The following is a 15,557-nucleotide window of genomic DNA, read 5'->3' on the forward strand; positions in this document are numbered from 1 at the left end:
TTTTCCGGTTTGATTTCATGTTTGTTCATAAACCACCAAAAATGTATAAAGTTGTTTTAAGCTGAAAAAGACGATAAAACTAGCAACTAACGGGTTACAGTGAACCCTAAAGCCCCACAACACCAAACAGAGGAGATGAGCTTCAGTTATTTTTTTTAAAAAAAGAAGAAGAAATGAGGACATTTAAAAAAAAAAGTCAACACTAATCAGTGTTTGGGATTTACTAAACATATATTTTTACATTTGTGTTTTTAATAGACTGTATTGTTTTGCTTTTTTTTTTAAACTCAACTTTAGCAAATCACAAATGCAACACATTAAGTAGCTTGACAGCAAAACAATTGCATTGATACAAAGATCACAAAAAGATTTAATATATACTGACGTGCTTCATACGTAAAATCAAGCTTTTAAGAATAATCGATTTGCATTTTTTTTTTTTTTGTTGAAGAAATAGTTCCTTATTTTGGGAAATGTTTTCTCAGCTAAGAGTCAGATAAGAGGATTGAGACTCTCATGTCCAGTCTTCTCATCTAACCTTCCACAGAAAGCAAATAAGCCGAACCAATCCTTTGAAATACTTTAGTTTGCCATTGATTGTCAAGTCTAGTTCATATGCATGAGAAGGAATCTGTCCACGCGCTGGCAATGGCAGAAAACCGTTTTCAATTCACATATTCGGTTTTGAAAACATGCATCACTGCATCAAGAACTGAAATGTCTGAGTGAAACTGCACAGTTACTGCAGGGTAACGTCTGTGCATCCCTCTGTGCAGGAAGTCCTCAGGCGCCAACAACATCCAACGTCTTCCCATCAACGACGTCATAGTAACCATATGAAACCACACCGATTGTGATGGAATGACAAAAACCAGCAATGACGACGACAGTCCTCTTTGTCCGTGTCTCGTTTCTTAACCCTTGGGTTTTAAGTGGCTGGGTCGAGAAGGCAATGGTCACCGATCTGTCAGTGGTCCCCATGCATCTTACGTGCAGTTTCTCTGTCTGAAAAGCATCAAATGCATCGTTTAACCCCCCCTGCTCTTAAAAGAGCCAAGCTCCTGGAGTCTACTACTCCTCCTGCATCCCGGGTTACGAGTAGATGGACCAATAGATGATGTTAAAGAGGATGTACGCTCCAGGGAACACGACCCTGGAGTACTTGTCTATGGCGTGGGTGTCTATCCAAATGTTCACGTAGCCTCTGGATGGCTTCACCTGGCCTCCGATCTGGGGATCATTCAGCGACACCTGGGCCAACATTCGATCCTGGCGACCGCCGTTCTCAGGCATCCCATAATTCCCCGTAGTGTTGACGTCCATGGACCCGTAGCCAGTGATCTGGGGGTCGATCATCATGTCGTCAGGGTTTCCAATGCCGCATGTACACGGCAGCTAGAGAGGCAAAAATGGGAAACATGTCATTTGGAAAGCTGTTCATTGTAAAGTAACTAAAACTTGAACAGGAATGGAAAAAATACATGTTTATCATTTTTCTGCACACTCTTTAAAGCTGCCTTTAAATAACTTTGGTATGAACCATTTATAGAAGGATGTTTGTGCTGCAAATGTGCCTCAGGCTACGTGGGCAATTTGGCTCCATATGCTGCAGCATTTGGCAGATGAAGAATAGGAGTGTAGCATACAAGCTGTAGTCCCCAAGAGCAGCTTACAGAGCGCCAATTTAGAAAAATATTTATCTGTTTATTGGGAATCCACATAAAGTATTAATCTGTGTTCCAACCAATTTAGAAATATTTAAATGTGTAAAACATTTGAATGTAAAATCAGGTCAGCCCGGTCTTGTTTTGGATCGACTCAGAGAGAGCTATGAATGTGTTTCACTTTCCGTTCTTGCTTTTAATGAAAAAGTCTTTATCTGCAGCCATTACAGGCCCTAACTAGAATTTTATCAGTAGACCATTTCACCATTTCAATTCAATCAGCCCAGAGGGAGTTTTTCTTTTAGCATTACATATTTTTTATTTGACTAACCTTTTACCACCCGTGGGAAAAGTAGAAACTGCCTGCAAAGTAATCTTGCAAGCTCTCGGGAAAAATAATCAACAACAAACAACTAAAACCTTAAACATACAGCGTGGGCTTGGTGTTAAAGGTTTAAACGACAAAACTATGTCCTTTGTGCAGACCCCAATCTATGTGGCAAGTGTTAAATTCAGGGGAAAACGGCATTTCACATAAAGAAACAACATTGCATCCTTATTTTTATTCAAACCTATAGAAAAAGAATATCACACATTAATTTCCTGAAGATTACTCACTCAGGAGAAACCAGACCATCGATAATTCCAGCCTCCAAGTGCTATATTTTTTAAGTATTTCATTTTTATGAGCTGTTTCTGTGCACAGTGAATAATTACTAGATCAACATTTCATAGGTTGACTGCAGGTTCACTGCGTTTTAACAGCGGTCGATGAACAACCCCAAAGAAAAGACTTACTTACTCTCTCCCTCAGTTTCCTCTCTTTCCTCTCCTGTACGGTGGAGAGGTAGTTGACCGCCGCGTACTCTATCACCGACAGAAAGACAAAGACAAAACTGACCCAGAGGTAAATGTCCACTGCCTTTATGTAGGAGACCCGCGGCATGGAGGCATTGACCCCGGTAATGATGGTGGACATGGTCAGCACTGTGGTGATGCCTGGAGGAAAAAACACAGTTCAACAAAAAAACAGTATCATAGACAAGACTGAGACGTGAGTGTTTTTGCTTTCATTTTGTGTCATTGCACTTCGAATGAAGTCCTTCATTGAGAATTGAAGGACTTCAGCAGGGAAAATGCTGCAGACCCCCTACTCACTATTTCCCTACCTGCCGGTCGGGGACCCTGAGAGGGTCACGGGAAAAATGGGAGGGGTCATGAGATGTTTAACAGATAGAAAAGGACAAAAAAAGAAGATATTTTTCTCAGATTTTTCTCTAATCTGTGAACTCACAGGAAGAATTGTTCAAAAAAATACACCCAGGGATGGGAAATCATTCATTTACGTGGTCATAGACAACCTGTGACACTTTTTTGAAGAAATAGTTTGACACTTAAACTGTATAGTCTCTGCAGATGGACAGTGCATGGGCTGGTAGGTGGGATGACCTTCTGAGCAAGAGTGGTATTGATCTTCTCATCTAACTCGTGGCAAGAAAACAAATTGGGGAATTTGGCAAAACACTTTATCTCAAAGAGGTTGGAAACCACTGCACTTTGCTACCCCCGCTAAATCCTTCTGTAGAGCAGGTTTCTAGGTTTCTTTGCTGAGGCCGTGCCCTGTGAAGGAAACTCCATCCTACCGAGCGGCACCCTGGCGGGGACGGCCCGGCGGTCGATCCAGAAGGACACCCAGGACAGCATGACCATCAGAGTGGCGGGGAAGTAGGTCTGCAGCAGGAAGAAGAAGATGTGGCGCCGCAGGGTGAAGTGGATGTACAAACGATTGTACCAGCCTGGGAAGAAGAAGAAAACACCATCGCCATTACGTTGTCATGTGTGTGTGTGAGCTGCCGATACACAGAGCAAACACTCGCAAGAGGTTCCCGGCTACTGTGGCGGGGAGAGATAAGACACAAAATCCTTTTTGTGCTTCAGGTTGCTCTTAAGAGCTGGAAAGTGACACGTGGTTACGGCAGGACTGTCATGATGGTTTTTCCGCAGCGTACAAGTGGTTAGCAGTAGTTTGATTCATTTTGCTTTCTCTGTCAGGATTAAATATTCCGATGCGTTAGAACAGGCGTATCAAGTGAAATGATAGTCACGAAGTTGTAATTAAATTGTGCTCTGGATCTTACATGCATGATGCACACATTATATGCATAATCCAATTAACTCACTGAATGTATGCCACGTTGTCGAGGTTGTGGATTACGGTACCTGTGCTGCTGTAGAAAGCCAGCTTGGTGGTGGTGTGAAATTTCTGGATGAGGAACTGAGACAGAGATATCCTGTCATCTGTGTTCAGGGACTCGTTGCCTTTCTTCCAGTACAACATCAGGTCGTCGTCTGTGTATGCATCTGGAGGAGAGAGAGGAAAAAAAAGTGTGAGCATTGCTGGATGTTTACGTGAACAAGATAATACTCCAATTTGTAAGCAGTTCAACACCAAAATTTCCGTTACACCCTCCCATTTTGAGGCTTATAGCTTTATAAGAGGGTCTTGGTAAAGCGATTGAAAGTGTATGTCTTGCTTATTTGTTTGTAAATCCACTCACAGCTCTCGATCTCCAGTGAGCAGGTTTGGGTGTCCAGAGGGAAGCGACTGAGGTCCATGTTGCACATCGCAGTGACAGTGACTCTGCAGGGGAAACAGCATTGAGTCAAAGAGACACACACTTTAATTCAACTTCCTCCAGGATCAGACGGGGTGAAACGTCTCTGTAGCCTATATAAGCTAATATGTTAGTCGACCAAAACCAAAACAGATAGAAGAGAGATCTGTTTTTAATTAAAACTTCATGCAGTGTTATCTCCCCCTTTTCCCACAGTTCCCCATCAAGTGGCCTAATTCCACACTGTCTTCATAAATATGAACACATTCATGAATTAATCTCCTGATTAAACGGTCAAAAAGTCCCAAAGGCATTTGGCATTCCCGTCTGATAGCTCGTCAATTTTTGTTTGCTACACCGACTGCAAATTATCCAACAAGCCCTCCAACTCATACGACCAAATAGGTCGTGTGTCACGTCCTCAAATATACGACCTCTGGGAGCGTATTGCGGAGATTCTTCCGCAACGATAGTAGTGGTTAAGGTTAGGGTTAGGTCGACGTGTGGAGGGGGTCTCTGCCGATGATTGACGAGGGGCAATCGTCCGCGCACGCGCGGGGGGGGGGGGGGCGGGGTAGGTTTAGGTCGACGTGTGGGGGGGGGTCTCTGCCGATGATTGACGGGGGGCGATCGTCCGCGCACGCGCGGGGGGGGGGGGGGGGGGGGTAGGTTTAGGTCGACGTGTGGGGGGGGGGTCTCTGCCGATGATTGACGGGGGGCGATCGTCTGAGACACCGGAGTGTCGATATTTACTTGACCGCTAGAGGGCGCGCTATTTTGAAACGTAACATATGGTCGTAATTCGGTGCTTGACACACGACCTATGTGGTCGTTTTCTCGAGGAGGACGCAATTATCAAATGACACAGAAATGATATAATTCCTTTAAATGCACAACCTGCTGTGAAAATCATCAAAGTAAATCAGTGGTGACCTTTGACATTTCTAACGACTGCTATGTGACATTTAAGTGCATATTTGAGGTTGCTTCATTTTGCAAGTGCCTGTTGTAAAAAGCTTTTTTTATTATGATGTTTTCTCTCTTATTTAAAATAAACTTTTCCTATCCACTATTTTAAGGCTCCTGGATGTGTTTACCTGAGACTGTAGAGGACGTTGCCGTCAGGGTAAACCCTCAGCATGACGTTGTCGGTTGTGGTGTCGTGGATGAAAGAGCGCTTGGAGTGGACGAAGAACATGTCAGGAACCCAAATCTTCTTCACCAGGCGACTGTCAAAGGTCATGCTCTGGTTGTTGGTGCTCGGGAATGACAGCCGCTCGTCCTTCCAATAGTGACGCAGGTAGAGCGTCATAGTAAAGTCCTTCAGGAAGAAAGGAAACTGGTACTCAAATACTTTACTTAAGCAGAATTAATCAATACAGCAATGTTAAGTCCTGCATTCAAAATCTTAAATAAAGCAGAATTATCAGCTACAATTACTTAAAGTATCAAAGTTAAAATAGTGGCTGTGACGTCGTGGAGTCTACTTTATATATACAATATATGGTTTAGGGCCCCATCCTCAGGGGCCAGCCCCTCCAAAGGGTCTGGAGTTGAATCTGTGGGCTCGGAGGATGAAAAGAATACAGTTTTTTAGACTCCAATCTTTTTCTGTATTTGTTAGAAATGCTAACTAACTCAGATCAAATGTGACAACTAACTGTGCCCCACCAAGAAAATGCTTTTTTTTTTACAAACCAAAGATCCAAAACCACAAATCTTAGTAATTCAGATGAATTGAGTGAAAAGTATAAATTTCCCTCTGAGATGTTTCGGAGTAGAAGTGGAAAGAAGCAGAAAATGGAAATACTAAATAAGTAAAGTACATCAATTACCTCAAAATTGTGTACAGTATTTCAGTAAATGTACTTAGTTCCTTTGCACCACTGGTGTTTTATATTGTAAGCTATAATACATTGTTGGTATTCCATACTTACCATGTCCACCTCAGAGATGGTGTCCAGACTTTCAACCTGAACATCGACTCCTACAGGAATTGGAGGACCTGAATGAAAATGGACTCATGTCAGCAACATATAACAGATGCAGACGTGTTATTCTCCTGCATAAAATCTCGTTGAGCTCTGCCTGATTTTTAGATGTGACCGTTGGTAAAACGGTCAAGGTGACTATAACAGAGGCTGTCAGAGCCTTTTGTTTTGAAAATCCTGTTTCATCATCATGGAAACAGTGAATCACACAAATACAGAGCAACTGCCGGTCTCTGGCTGGGATTCTACTTTTGACCTATTTCAGCTTTTCCACTCTGCAACATCATCCTCCAGTAGGACAAAAAATACAATTAGGTCACAATAATGGATCAAAGATGATGCAGCGGTGGCTGAAATCCAGCTCTTGATGTTTGGAATCAAAGCAAAAAAGGTTCTGTGAGGTTCAGGTGGTGCGTTTTCGGCAGCAGATTGTCGTGTGATTTAAAAGTCTGGTCAAAAATAAATATATAAAAGCGGCACGTGTCAAGGCAGATTTTTTGTGTGTGTGTGTAACAGCACTTCATCTCATTGTCAGACCTCCAAATGCTGGCCTCATGGTGAAATCATGGTCGTCTATTCTCAGGAGTTGCTCGGATTTGGTCATCAGAGATTTTGTCATGTCTGGACTTCGTTTGTAAATTGGGCTGTAAAACCAAAAGGAAAGACATGGTCACAACGAGTCTTTGGGGATGTGTGTTGTTTTAAAGTGCAAATTAATCAGTATAACTTTGAAAACTCACCTTCCGATTTTTTGACCTCCACCCCCATCCATTCTGGTCTCTCTTCGTGACCTGATGAGTTAACAGCAATACATACATGAAGGAGAACATCTGTCATGTGGCAGCAACAACCAGGAGTTGAGCTTGCTAAGATGTTTATAGTCAAATGAAGTTGTATTCAATTAATCGATCTAAAGACGTTTTATCTGCTTTGATCATCAAATCATTGTTTTATCTCCAGACATTTGCTGGGTCCTGCTTCTAAAATGAGAGGATTTGATGAATATCTGTGGACACGAGACATCTGAAGTCCTCAATTTTCTTCATTTTAAGACATTTTAGTGATAAAATGATTGAAGTTTTGTATGTCATCTATCATAGTAAACTTAATATCCTTTGGATTTGGGCTGCAAGTTGAAAATTTATTTTATTTCTTTAACGTAATTGGTGAAATTACACTAGTCCCTCCATTTTCCAGGGTAGATTCAACAGTCAAAATGAAAAATTTAGAAAATAAACTTTAGATGAATCAATCATTTTGTCAGCAGCTTAAATTTTGAAAGATATGATGATGCTTGCGTCATTTTCTAGCCTAAATCAACATGATTTTAGAGTAGGGCCAATAATTTAGCCCTTTTTGTTTTGCTTTAAGATTATTATATCATACATTTTATCCACAAATGTCCTCATCATATCATATCATATCATATCAGAGGAGGTGAGCTCTTCATAGTGTCACTTTTAAAGAGGGCTTCCTCTATATGTGTCTTTTAGGCCATGAACAGAAAAAAAAAAAGAATTCCTAAAACCCTAAAATGGATTATTAGAGTAGAGTATGCCATGACAGACAGGGACAAATCCCTATGACAACCATAGATATGCATTGAGGAAATACTACACAGAAGAGGGTTTCTCTGGCTCGCTGCAGAGCTCCGATGGGCAATGGGTGCTACTCGTCCGCATCCATCCAGCAGCTGGTTCCTAATCCTCTTGGCAGAAATGCCTCTCCAATCCCCCCTCTGCCTGCCTACGCCACACAGCAGAGCGCCTCTCTGCTCACCGTCCCTGCTCTGCAGCCACTGACCTGCATGCATACATCACTGCAGGGGCTGCGTCAAAGGTTTCATGGGCCACATTCCTGCAGAGGTCATTCTGGACATAATAAGGTTTTATTTTTATTCTCCATGACTGGATTTAACTGCTGCCTTGGGGGTTAATTCATTTTATTAAGAAGATCTTAGTTCACTACAATTGCTGTATTTTGTGAAAGTGCCCACCGAACATTTGTTATTTTTATTTCTATGCTATTAAAAACAAATATAGCAACATAAAAATCCGATTACAACTCTGCAGTTTAATGTGGAAGTGCGATGGAAAGGCTGTGTGCTCAAAGGAAAAATCGATGAACTAAATAGCGACCCTAGAACACATCAAGCTATGTGATACCTGCGGAAACTGTCGTTAGCTGTTCAGCGATGGAGTTTGTGCAGGAAAAAGTGGATTGTATGTCCTGCTGGTTCCCTAAATTGGCAATCAGCCATCACAGCCCGTGCTTTAGATGTTTATTTGGAGATATGCAATAAAAAGAAAATGTTTTTTCTGTTCCAATAATCATCCTGAAAACCTCACAAGGGTCTTCTCCTCAGATGTTTTGTGTGGGATTCTCCTCCTCTCTGCCTCCTCCTCCTCGAGGCAGAAAGTAAAAAAGAAAATGTAAGTTATAGAGTGAAATCTCCCACAACACATGCCAGCAGCATCCAGCTGCTTTTTCCATTTCACACTCAAAGAGAGGAGGAGTGGAAGGATGAGAAACATAGAGAGGAAAGGTTTGACTTCTGCATAAATATATGAGATTTTTTTCCCCCCTGCTGCTGCAAGAGGAATGAGAGATTTACATTTGATTTGTATTCACAGACTATGTGTGTCAGCAGAGAGTATACGTGATGTGAGGAGACTTTTAAACCGGTTGGAGGCTAAAACACAGATTTTTATATCATGGCGACGCTGGTGTTTCGGAGATTTCGACGCAGCTTTAAGTCACTTGTGGTTTTCTGTCTTTAAAGATTATGCACTGACGATTAAGATTTCCGCTCCTCTTATACTTAACCATCGTCTTAATCACCTTAGGGCTGAGATGATCATTTTAAAAGAGGATTATTTCGATTAGAAAAGAAAACGTGCACACATTAACACGTATTCAGTCAAATTGGATCCGTTTGTCATAATGTAAATAAGCAGCGTTGGTAATGTCGGACACATTTATTCCCCTTAAATGGGTGATAATGGGTGTTTAATGTCTCCTCTGATCTATAAATAACAACAGTTATAGCATGAAAAGTGATACTGTATCTAAAGGCTGAGGGATTATGATTTGACAGGGTTTGTTGAATATATTAAGTGGATGCAAATTATTCAAGGCTGATTGCATCATAAGGCGTTGTACTTGAGGACCTAAGGATATAGTTGAACTAATATTTTTTCAAGAAAATTGTTAAATCTGTGGATGTAGATGCTGGAAAATAGTTCTATGCTGGTTATTTTTGGGAATGTTTTGAACATTTTGCATTTCCCTGTTTATTTTTATGTACCAGATAAATGCCCATTTATCAGATAGTGCTCAAAGCCATCAAGAGATCTTGACTTTGTACTAGAGCTGAAAATATTAGTTGATTTATCAATGAGTAGATTATAAGAGAGACTATTTTGACAACAGCATTCAAAACATTTGCTGGTTCTATCTTCTCAAATGTCAAGATACATTGCTTTTCTTTGTCTTTTCTGACAGTAAATTGAACATCAATGGGTTTAAGACTGTTAATAAGATAAAACATGATATCTGACATCGACAATCTTCTGACATTTTATCAACCAAAGGAAAAATCAGTAATAGATTCATAAAATAATCATTCGTTGCAGCACTGCTGAGTTATTTATCTGCCCACAGCACTCGACAGGTGTTCAACGCCGTCTGATGGTGCTTTTTAAAGTCATTCTGACAATTTTGCTGTGCATGTAAACATTCATCTTTTCAATACCTCACAGCTTATGTATATAAACTGAAGTCAAAATGCTCCAAATGTCACTGAAACAATGATACAATTTGCATTTCTAATGTTCAGATTCACTGCAAATATGTGAACTACACAAACAAAAGCACTGGCAGAACATAAGATTCTTATTAGAGTTGAAATTCCATGTTTCAAGTGTTTTCATGCTTAATTGTGTGCCACAAATTTAACTGAATCATTAAAATAATATATTTTTGGTCAATTATCAGCATCAATTTTTCATCATTTCTAATGCCAGTCAAAAAAAGAGGATGCCAACAGCTTGTTTTGTAGTGTAAATGTGTTTTTTCCACCACAGGAACATCCGACAGCCCAACACACCATCGCTCCCTGCACTTAACAGCGGTGGTAAAACCTCTAATAAACAACAAATATTTCCATTTCCATCCCCTTCCAATAATCGAAGCCCATTCTACCAATAACATGCGGAATTAAGTGTGCTTTAACGATTCTAAGATCTAGTTCAGTCCCCGACTAAAACATCTAATCCATTGGATGCATTAACAAGGATGCAATTAGCCTAAATAATCACCTGGAAATGACATTGCCCACAACTGCTGCCAGAAGGGTGACAGTCATTAACTGGCCCGCAGCAGTTGTGGGGCAAGAGAACACAGCATTCACTAGTAGTGCATAAATAGATGTGGGGATTTAGGTCTCCCTCTCTCTCTCTCTCTCTCCACTCTCCAATCTGCTGTCTGAATAAGTCTGTTTTCAGAGGGGGAGGGAGCAGCACAGGTGACACAGGAAACACTGGACAACATCGTGTAAACCTCCAAAAACACTGATAGGAACACAATAAAGCCCTTATAGGGCACAGAGCTCCAACAAAAGAATGTTTGCGTTAAAGGCTTAATTTAAAGCTGTCATGTTGAGACGGCAAAAACACACATTTCGTGACATTACCTGCTCTGTTTGTAGGTCTCCAGCTTGTGACCCCTGGATTGGGCCATCCTCCCAGCTGCACCTGCGAGCCAAACGCAGAAGAGCACAAGGACAGCATCCACCTGCATGGTTCACATTCCCCAGAGGACGGACCTCTCTTTTGTCAGTCAGAATCTGCTCCCCTTAAGGGTTCGGAGCACTCTGCCTGGCTGAGACATTCCCTTCTCCAGCGCCGGAGCTGATAAGAGGGAGGGGGGGAAAAAACGGCAACAGCAGCAGCAGCCACACTGAGCTAGTCCACGGCCTGAGTGGAAAACATCCTACGGTGCTTAATCTCCACAGTGGGAAAAGCAATTTTGACTAAACCCATAAATCCTTGAGCGTCAGATGGTACAGATTTGATCCCTCCAGCGGCGGATGTGCCTGCCTCTCTGTGCTCTGCTGTGCTCAGATCTCCTGCACTCTGATGTGCTCTACTCCACTTCGCGCCGCCCAGAAACACCAATTCTCACAATGATGCGGCGGGCTCATTTGTAAGGTCAACGGTTTAGAGAGGCAGACTCGCGGAGGCTGAGAGGGAGCTCTGTGTCGGATGTGAAAAGGCTCCTCCACTCATTCTGATGCAGGAGTCTTGTGGGTGGCATGGCAAACCTGCATTTCTGCTCCTTGTTAGAACGATTTTGTGTAACATTGAATGTAGGATTTTTTATTTTTACTCTTCTCTTCTCAGGGGACTCCAATTTGGGAATATTTTGAATGCTCGAAAAAATAATGACTCAGGTTGATGTGTTGGAAAATCCAACAGAAATAAGGAAGACGGATTCTATTTTTAGACAAGAGACCTAGAAAACTATATAATTTAGAGGATATGGATTATTGAGACAATAAAGCAACTATTCAATTAAATTGTATTTATAGTGTCATATCACAACAGAAGTTATCTCAGGATACTTAACACACTGAGCAGGACTAGAATACGCTCATGATTTTCAGATTTAATACATCCCAACAGTCCCAACATCACCCAGGAGCAAGCGTTACATTAATTGGTTAATATTTGCTTCATCATTTCCAACAATGATTTGGCCTCTGACATGCGTTTGGTTACAACAGATTGCTATACTCTGGGCATCACACACCCATCAACATATTAAAAAAACTAAAGACATAATATATAATAATGGGCGCGATTTTCCGTTTAACAATGCACCAGTGCGCCACTGTTGGTCTGTTTGAATAAGCCAATCAAAAAATGCCTCAGCGCTGACGTCTACGGCCATGTGCCCCGCCCTCCTCTTTTTAAGCAGACTGAACAGTTGGATTATAAGATCATGAATTTGGGTTAGCTCCATGGACGTCAATCTGAAAATTGGTGTAAGTAATGTTAGGCATTGTTTGTGTTTCAGATTTGTTGATCCTTGTTTATAGTCCTGCTTACCGAACAAGTATAACAGCAACCGAATGCACAAACTGGCAAATTGGGATTTTAACACTTTAACGTATCGCATAGTAGTATTCAAATGTAATTTCATAAAGAATCAAATAAAATGGACTACCATCCTAATCACTTCCACATAGGAGCAGGTGTTTGATTTACTAAGTCACTGTTTTTATTAGAGCATGACTGATGCAGGATTTTTAAAGGGTAACTCAAGAGAAAAAAAATCAAACAGACTGGCCTCTTTAACACACGTGTAGTCTATTGCAGTGGTTCCCAAAGTGGGGGTCGGGAACCTCCCGGGGGGTCGCGAGATGCCGATGGGGGGACGAAAGATGATTTTCATTACTTTAAAGTATTGTGTCAAAATTAAGTTTGCACATGACAGTAACAATGTTCACTCATAAGTTACATGGAGATTACTTTGACTGAGGTATTCTGCTTTAATCTTATAGTGAATTGTTTATGTAAAATCATATTATGGTTGGGTCATTCCGTGTCATTTCATCAAATGCCTCCCACCTGACCATCTTAGAATGTCCTGAAAAAATTTGAGTACAAAGACACACTTGTTAATAGGACAAATCCAAAATATTAGGTCTCTACTGTCAACAGTTTTCTCATGAAACATCATTGAATGAAGGGTAGTTTAGACGGTTTTTGGCATCATACTCTGAAAAGCCATTTTTAAACGGCATTATCTGGAAAACTATCTCACCTGTGGCCTTCAAAATTTTTACAGTGTATATCTGTTACTAATAGCTTCCAGACATGAAATATCAGGGGTGTAGCTCAATGATAACCTAGTATGGTAGGTACTTAAAATGAGGCTTGTTGAAATAAAGTAGTACATTTGAAGAGTGGCTGAGCTCCCATTTTTACAGATACAATACTTCTATCACTTCTGCCTCTATCTCTGGTGTTAGCTTAAACATTCTACAAAATATGGTTTCTCTTAGATTATTAGTTTCACAGATATTAAGGCTCAAAAATGGAAGTAAACACATCTTTGCCCAACTTCAGAGTCATATTCCAAAAAACTGACAACACGTATCAGGTCCAAACTTACTTTTTTTGAAAGATCATATTCTTGTTAAAATCATATTAAAAAATCAGGAGGGTGTTTTGCCTCAATTTGTCGCAGTGATTTTTTAAAGATCCTGATATTGGTGGGGGTTTTGTGGCTGGTTTTGGTACTGCATGTCCTAATAGCCTACCAGTAAACATCACAGGAGGGCAATTCAAATGTGTTTTTTACCATTTACCAAAGACTTACATGTGCCTAAATGCTACTGATAAATCTAGCCTTACGAAAACATTCAAATGTAGCACAGTTGTAGTTACAGAGGCAATAAGTCCTTGAATGTGAGTTAAACATGCTGAAAGCAGCTTTTAATGTCTTAAACCATGAACAAAAATAGCATAATATTGAAGACTGTACATTTTGTCATACTTTAAGTATATAAATACCACAACCAAATCAAATAATAATCTTTATTTGAGCATAAGATTTTACATTACAGTACAAAAGTCTCCAAAGTTTGATATTGAATAACAGTTTGTCTCTATGCTCACTGTGAGGGATCACACATTTTTCATCTTTTAGATCCAATTCCTTTGTCACATTCATTAATTTGGCAGTCACTTTACAAATTGTCTAATGTACATCTCTGCTCTGTTGTGCTCATCTTTTTTGATGGCATACATGCACCCAGTTACTGTAGAGGGAACGTCAAATCTTGCAATTCTATGCTGCAGTGGAACATTGCACATCTTCTCTTCTTGGCCAGTAGAAACTCTTGGCAGGGCCATGTGGGTGCATGAACTGAACCAGTACATCTTCATCTGAAACATCTCTGATACTTCCTATACACCATTTCTGATCATAACTCACTTATTGTCTCATAGTGAGCATAGAGACAAACTGTTATTCAATATCAAACTTTGGAGACTTTGTACTGTAATGTAAAATCTTATGCTCAAATTAAGATTATTATTTGATTTGGTTGTGTAATTTATATACTTAAAGTATGACAAAATGTACAGTCTTCAATATTATGCTATATTTGTTCATAAGACATTAAAAGCTGCTTTCAGCATGTTCAACTCACATTCAAGGACTTATTGCCTCTGTAACTACAACTGTGCTACATTTTAATGTTTTCGTGAGGCTAAATTTATCAGTAGCATTTAGTCACATGTAAGTCTTTGGTAAATGGTTAAAAACACATTTGAATTGCCCTGCTGTGATGTTTACTTGTAGGATAATAAGACATGCAGTACCAAAAACGGCCACAAAAACCCCACCAATATCAGGATTTTAAAAAATCACTGCGACAAATTGAGGCAAAACACCCTCCCAATTTTTAAATATGATTTTAACAAGAATATGATCTTTAAAAAAAAGTAAGTTTGGACCTGATACGTGTTGTCAGTTTTTTGGAATATGACTCTGAAGTTGGGCAAAGATGTGTTTACTTCCATTTTTGAGCCTTAATATCTGTGAAACTAATCATCTGAGAGAAACCATATTTTGTAGAATGTTTAAGCTAACACCAGAGATAGAGGCAGAAGTGATAGAAGTCTTTTATCTGCAAAAATGGGAGCTCAGCCACTCTTCAAATGTACTACTTTATTTCAAAAAGCCTAATTTTAAGTACCTACCATACTAGGTTATCATTGAGCTACATCCCTGATATTAAATGTCTGGAGGCTATTAGTAACAGATATACTCTGTAAAAATTTTGAAGGCCACAGGTGAGATAGTTTTCCAGATATTGCTGTTTAAAAATGGCTTTTCAGAGTATGATGCCAAAAACCGTCTAAACTACCCTTCATTCAATGATGTTTCATGAGAAAACTATTGACAGTAGAGACCTAATATTTTGGATTTGTCCTATTAACAAGTGTGTCTTTGTACTTGAATTTTTTCAGGACATTCTGAGATGGTCAGGTGGGAAGATTTTCAGAAATTTGATGAAATGACACGGAATGACCCGGTTGTCAGGCTGTTCTGTTCTTTTGTGTTGTCGTTATGCCCGTGGTTGGATACGCCTATTAATCCATGCATTCTTATGTTTCAGACACCTCCGGGGACATTGGGGGTCGCCAGTCTCTGGCACTGTTATTTTGGGGGTCTTGGGCTGAAAGAACCCCTGGTCTACTGTACTTGTGACC

General features: G+C 40.3%; 1 protein-coding gene across 1 annotated transcript; it reads right to left on the bottom strand.

Annotated features, from left to right (window-relative positions):
* Positions 1 to 668: 668 nt before the first annotated feature.
* On the bottom strand, positions 669 to 12,164 carry LOC311016431 (gamma-aminobutyric acid receptor subunit rho-1-like). Its single transcript, XM_084014103.1, has 10 exons — positions 10,964 to 12,164; positions 7,011 to 7,061; positions 6,808 to 6,914; positions 6,217 to 6,284; positions 5,377 to 5,600; positions 4,223 to 4,305; positions 3,885 to 4,025; positions 3,308 to 3,460; positions 2,467 to 2,663; positions 669 to 1,395 (listed from the first exon to the last, which is right to left on the bottom strand). Exons 1-10 carry the CDS (start codon positions 11,068 to 11,070, stop codon positions 1,093 to 1,095), a joined length of 1,434 nt encoding a protein of 477 aa, XP_083870229.1. The 5' UTR covers positions 11,071 to 12,164; the 3' UTR covers positions 669 to 1,092.
* Positions 12,165 to 15,557: the final 3,393 nt, after the last annotated feature.

Source organism: Eutrigla gurnardus (assembly GCF_963514095.1).
Source record: "Eutrigla gurnardus genome assembly, chromosome: 7".
Lineage (NCBI taxonomy): Eukaryota > Metazoa > Chordata > Actinopteri > Perciformes > Triglidae > Eutrigla > Eutrigla gurnardus.

Coding starts and splice junctions, on each gene's coding strand:
- LOC311016431 (XM_084014103.1), bottom strand. CDS start 11,070: ATGCAGGTGGATGCTGTCCTTGTGCTCTTCTGCGTTTGGCTCGCAGGT. Junction 4,306..5,376: donor AACGTCCTCTACAGTCTCAG/GTAAACACATCC, acceptor TTTCCCCTGCAG/AGTCACTGTCACTGCGATGT. Junction 4,026..4,222: donor CTCACTGGAGATCGAGAGCT/GTGAGTGGATTT, acceptor TCTCTCCTCCAG/ATGCATACACAGACGACGAC.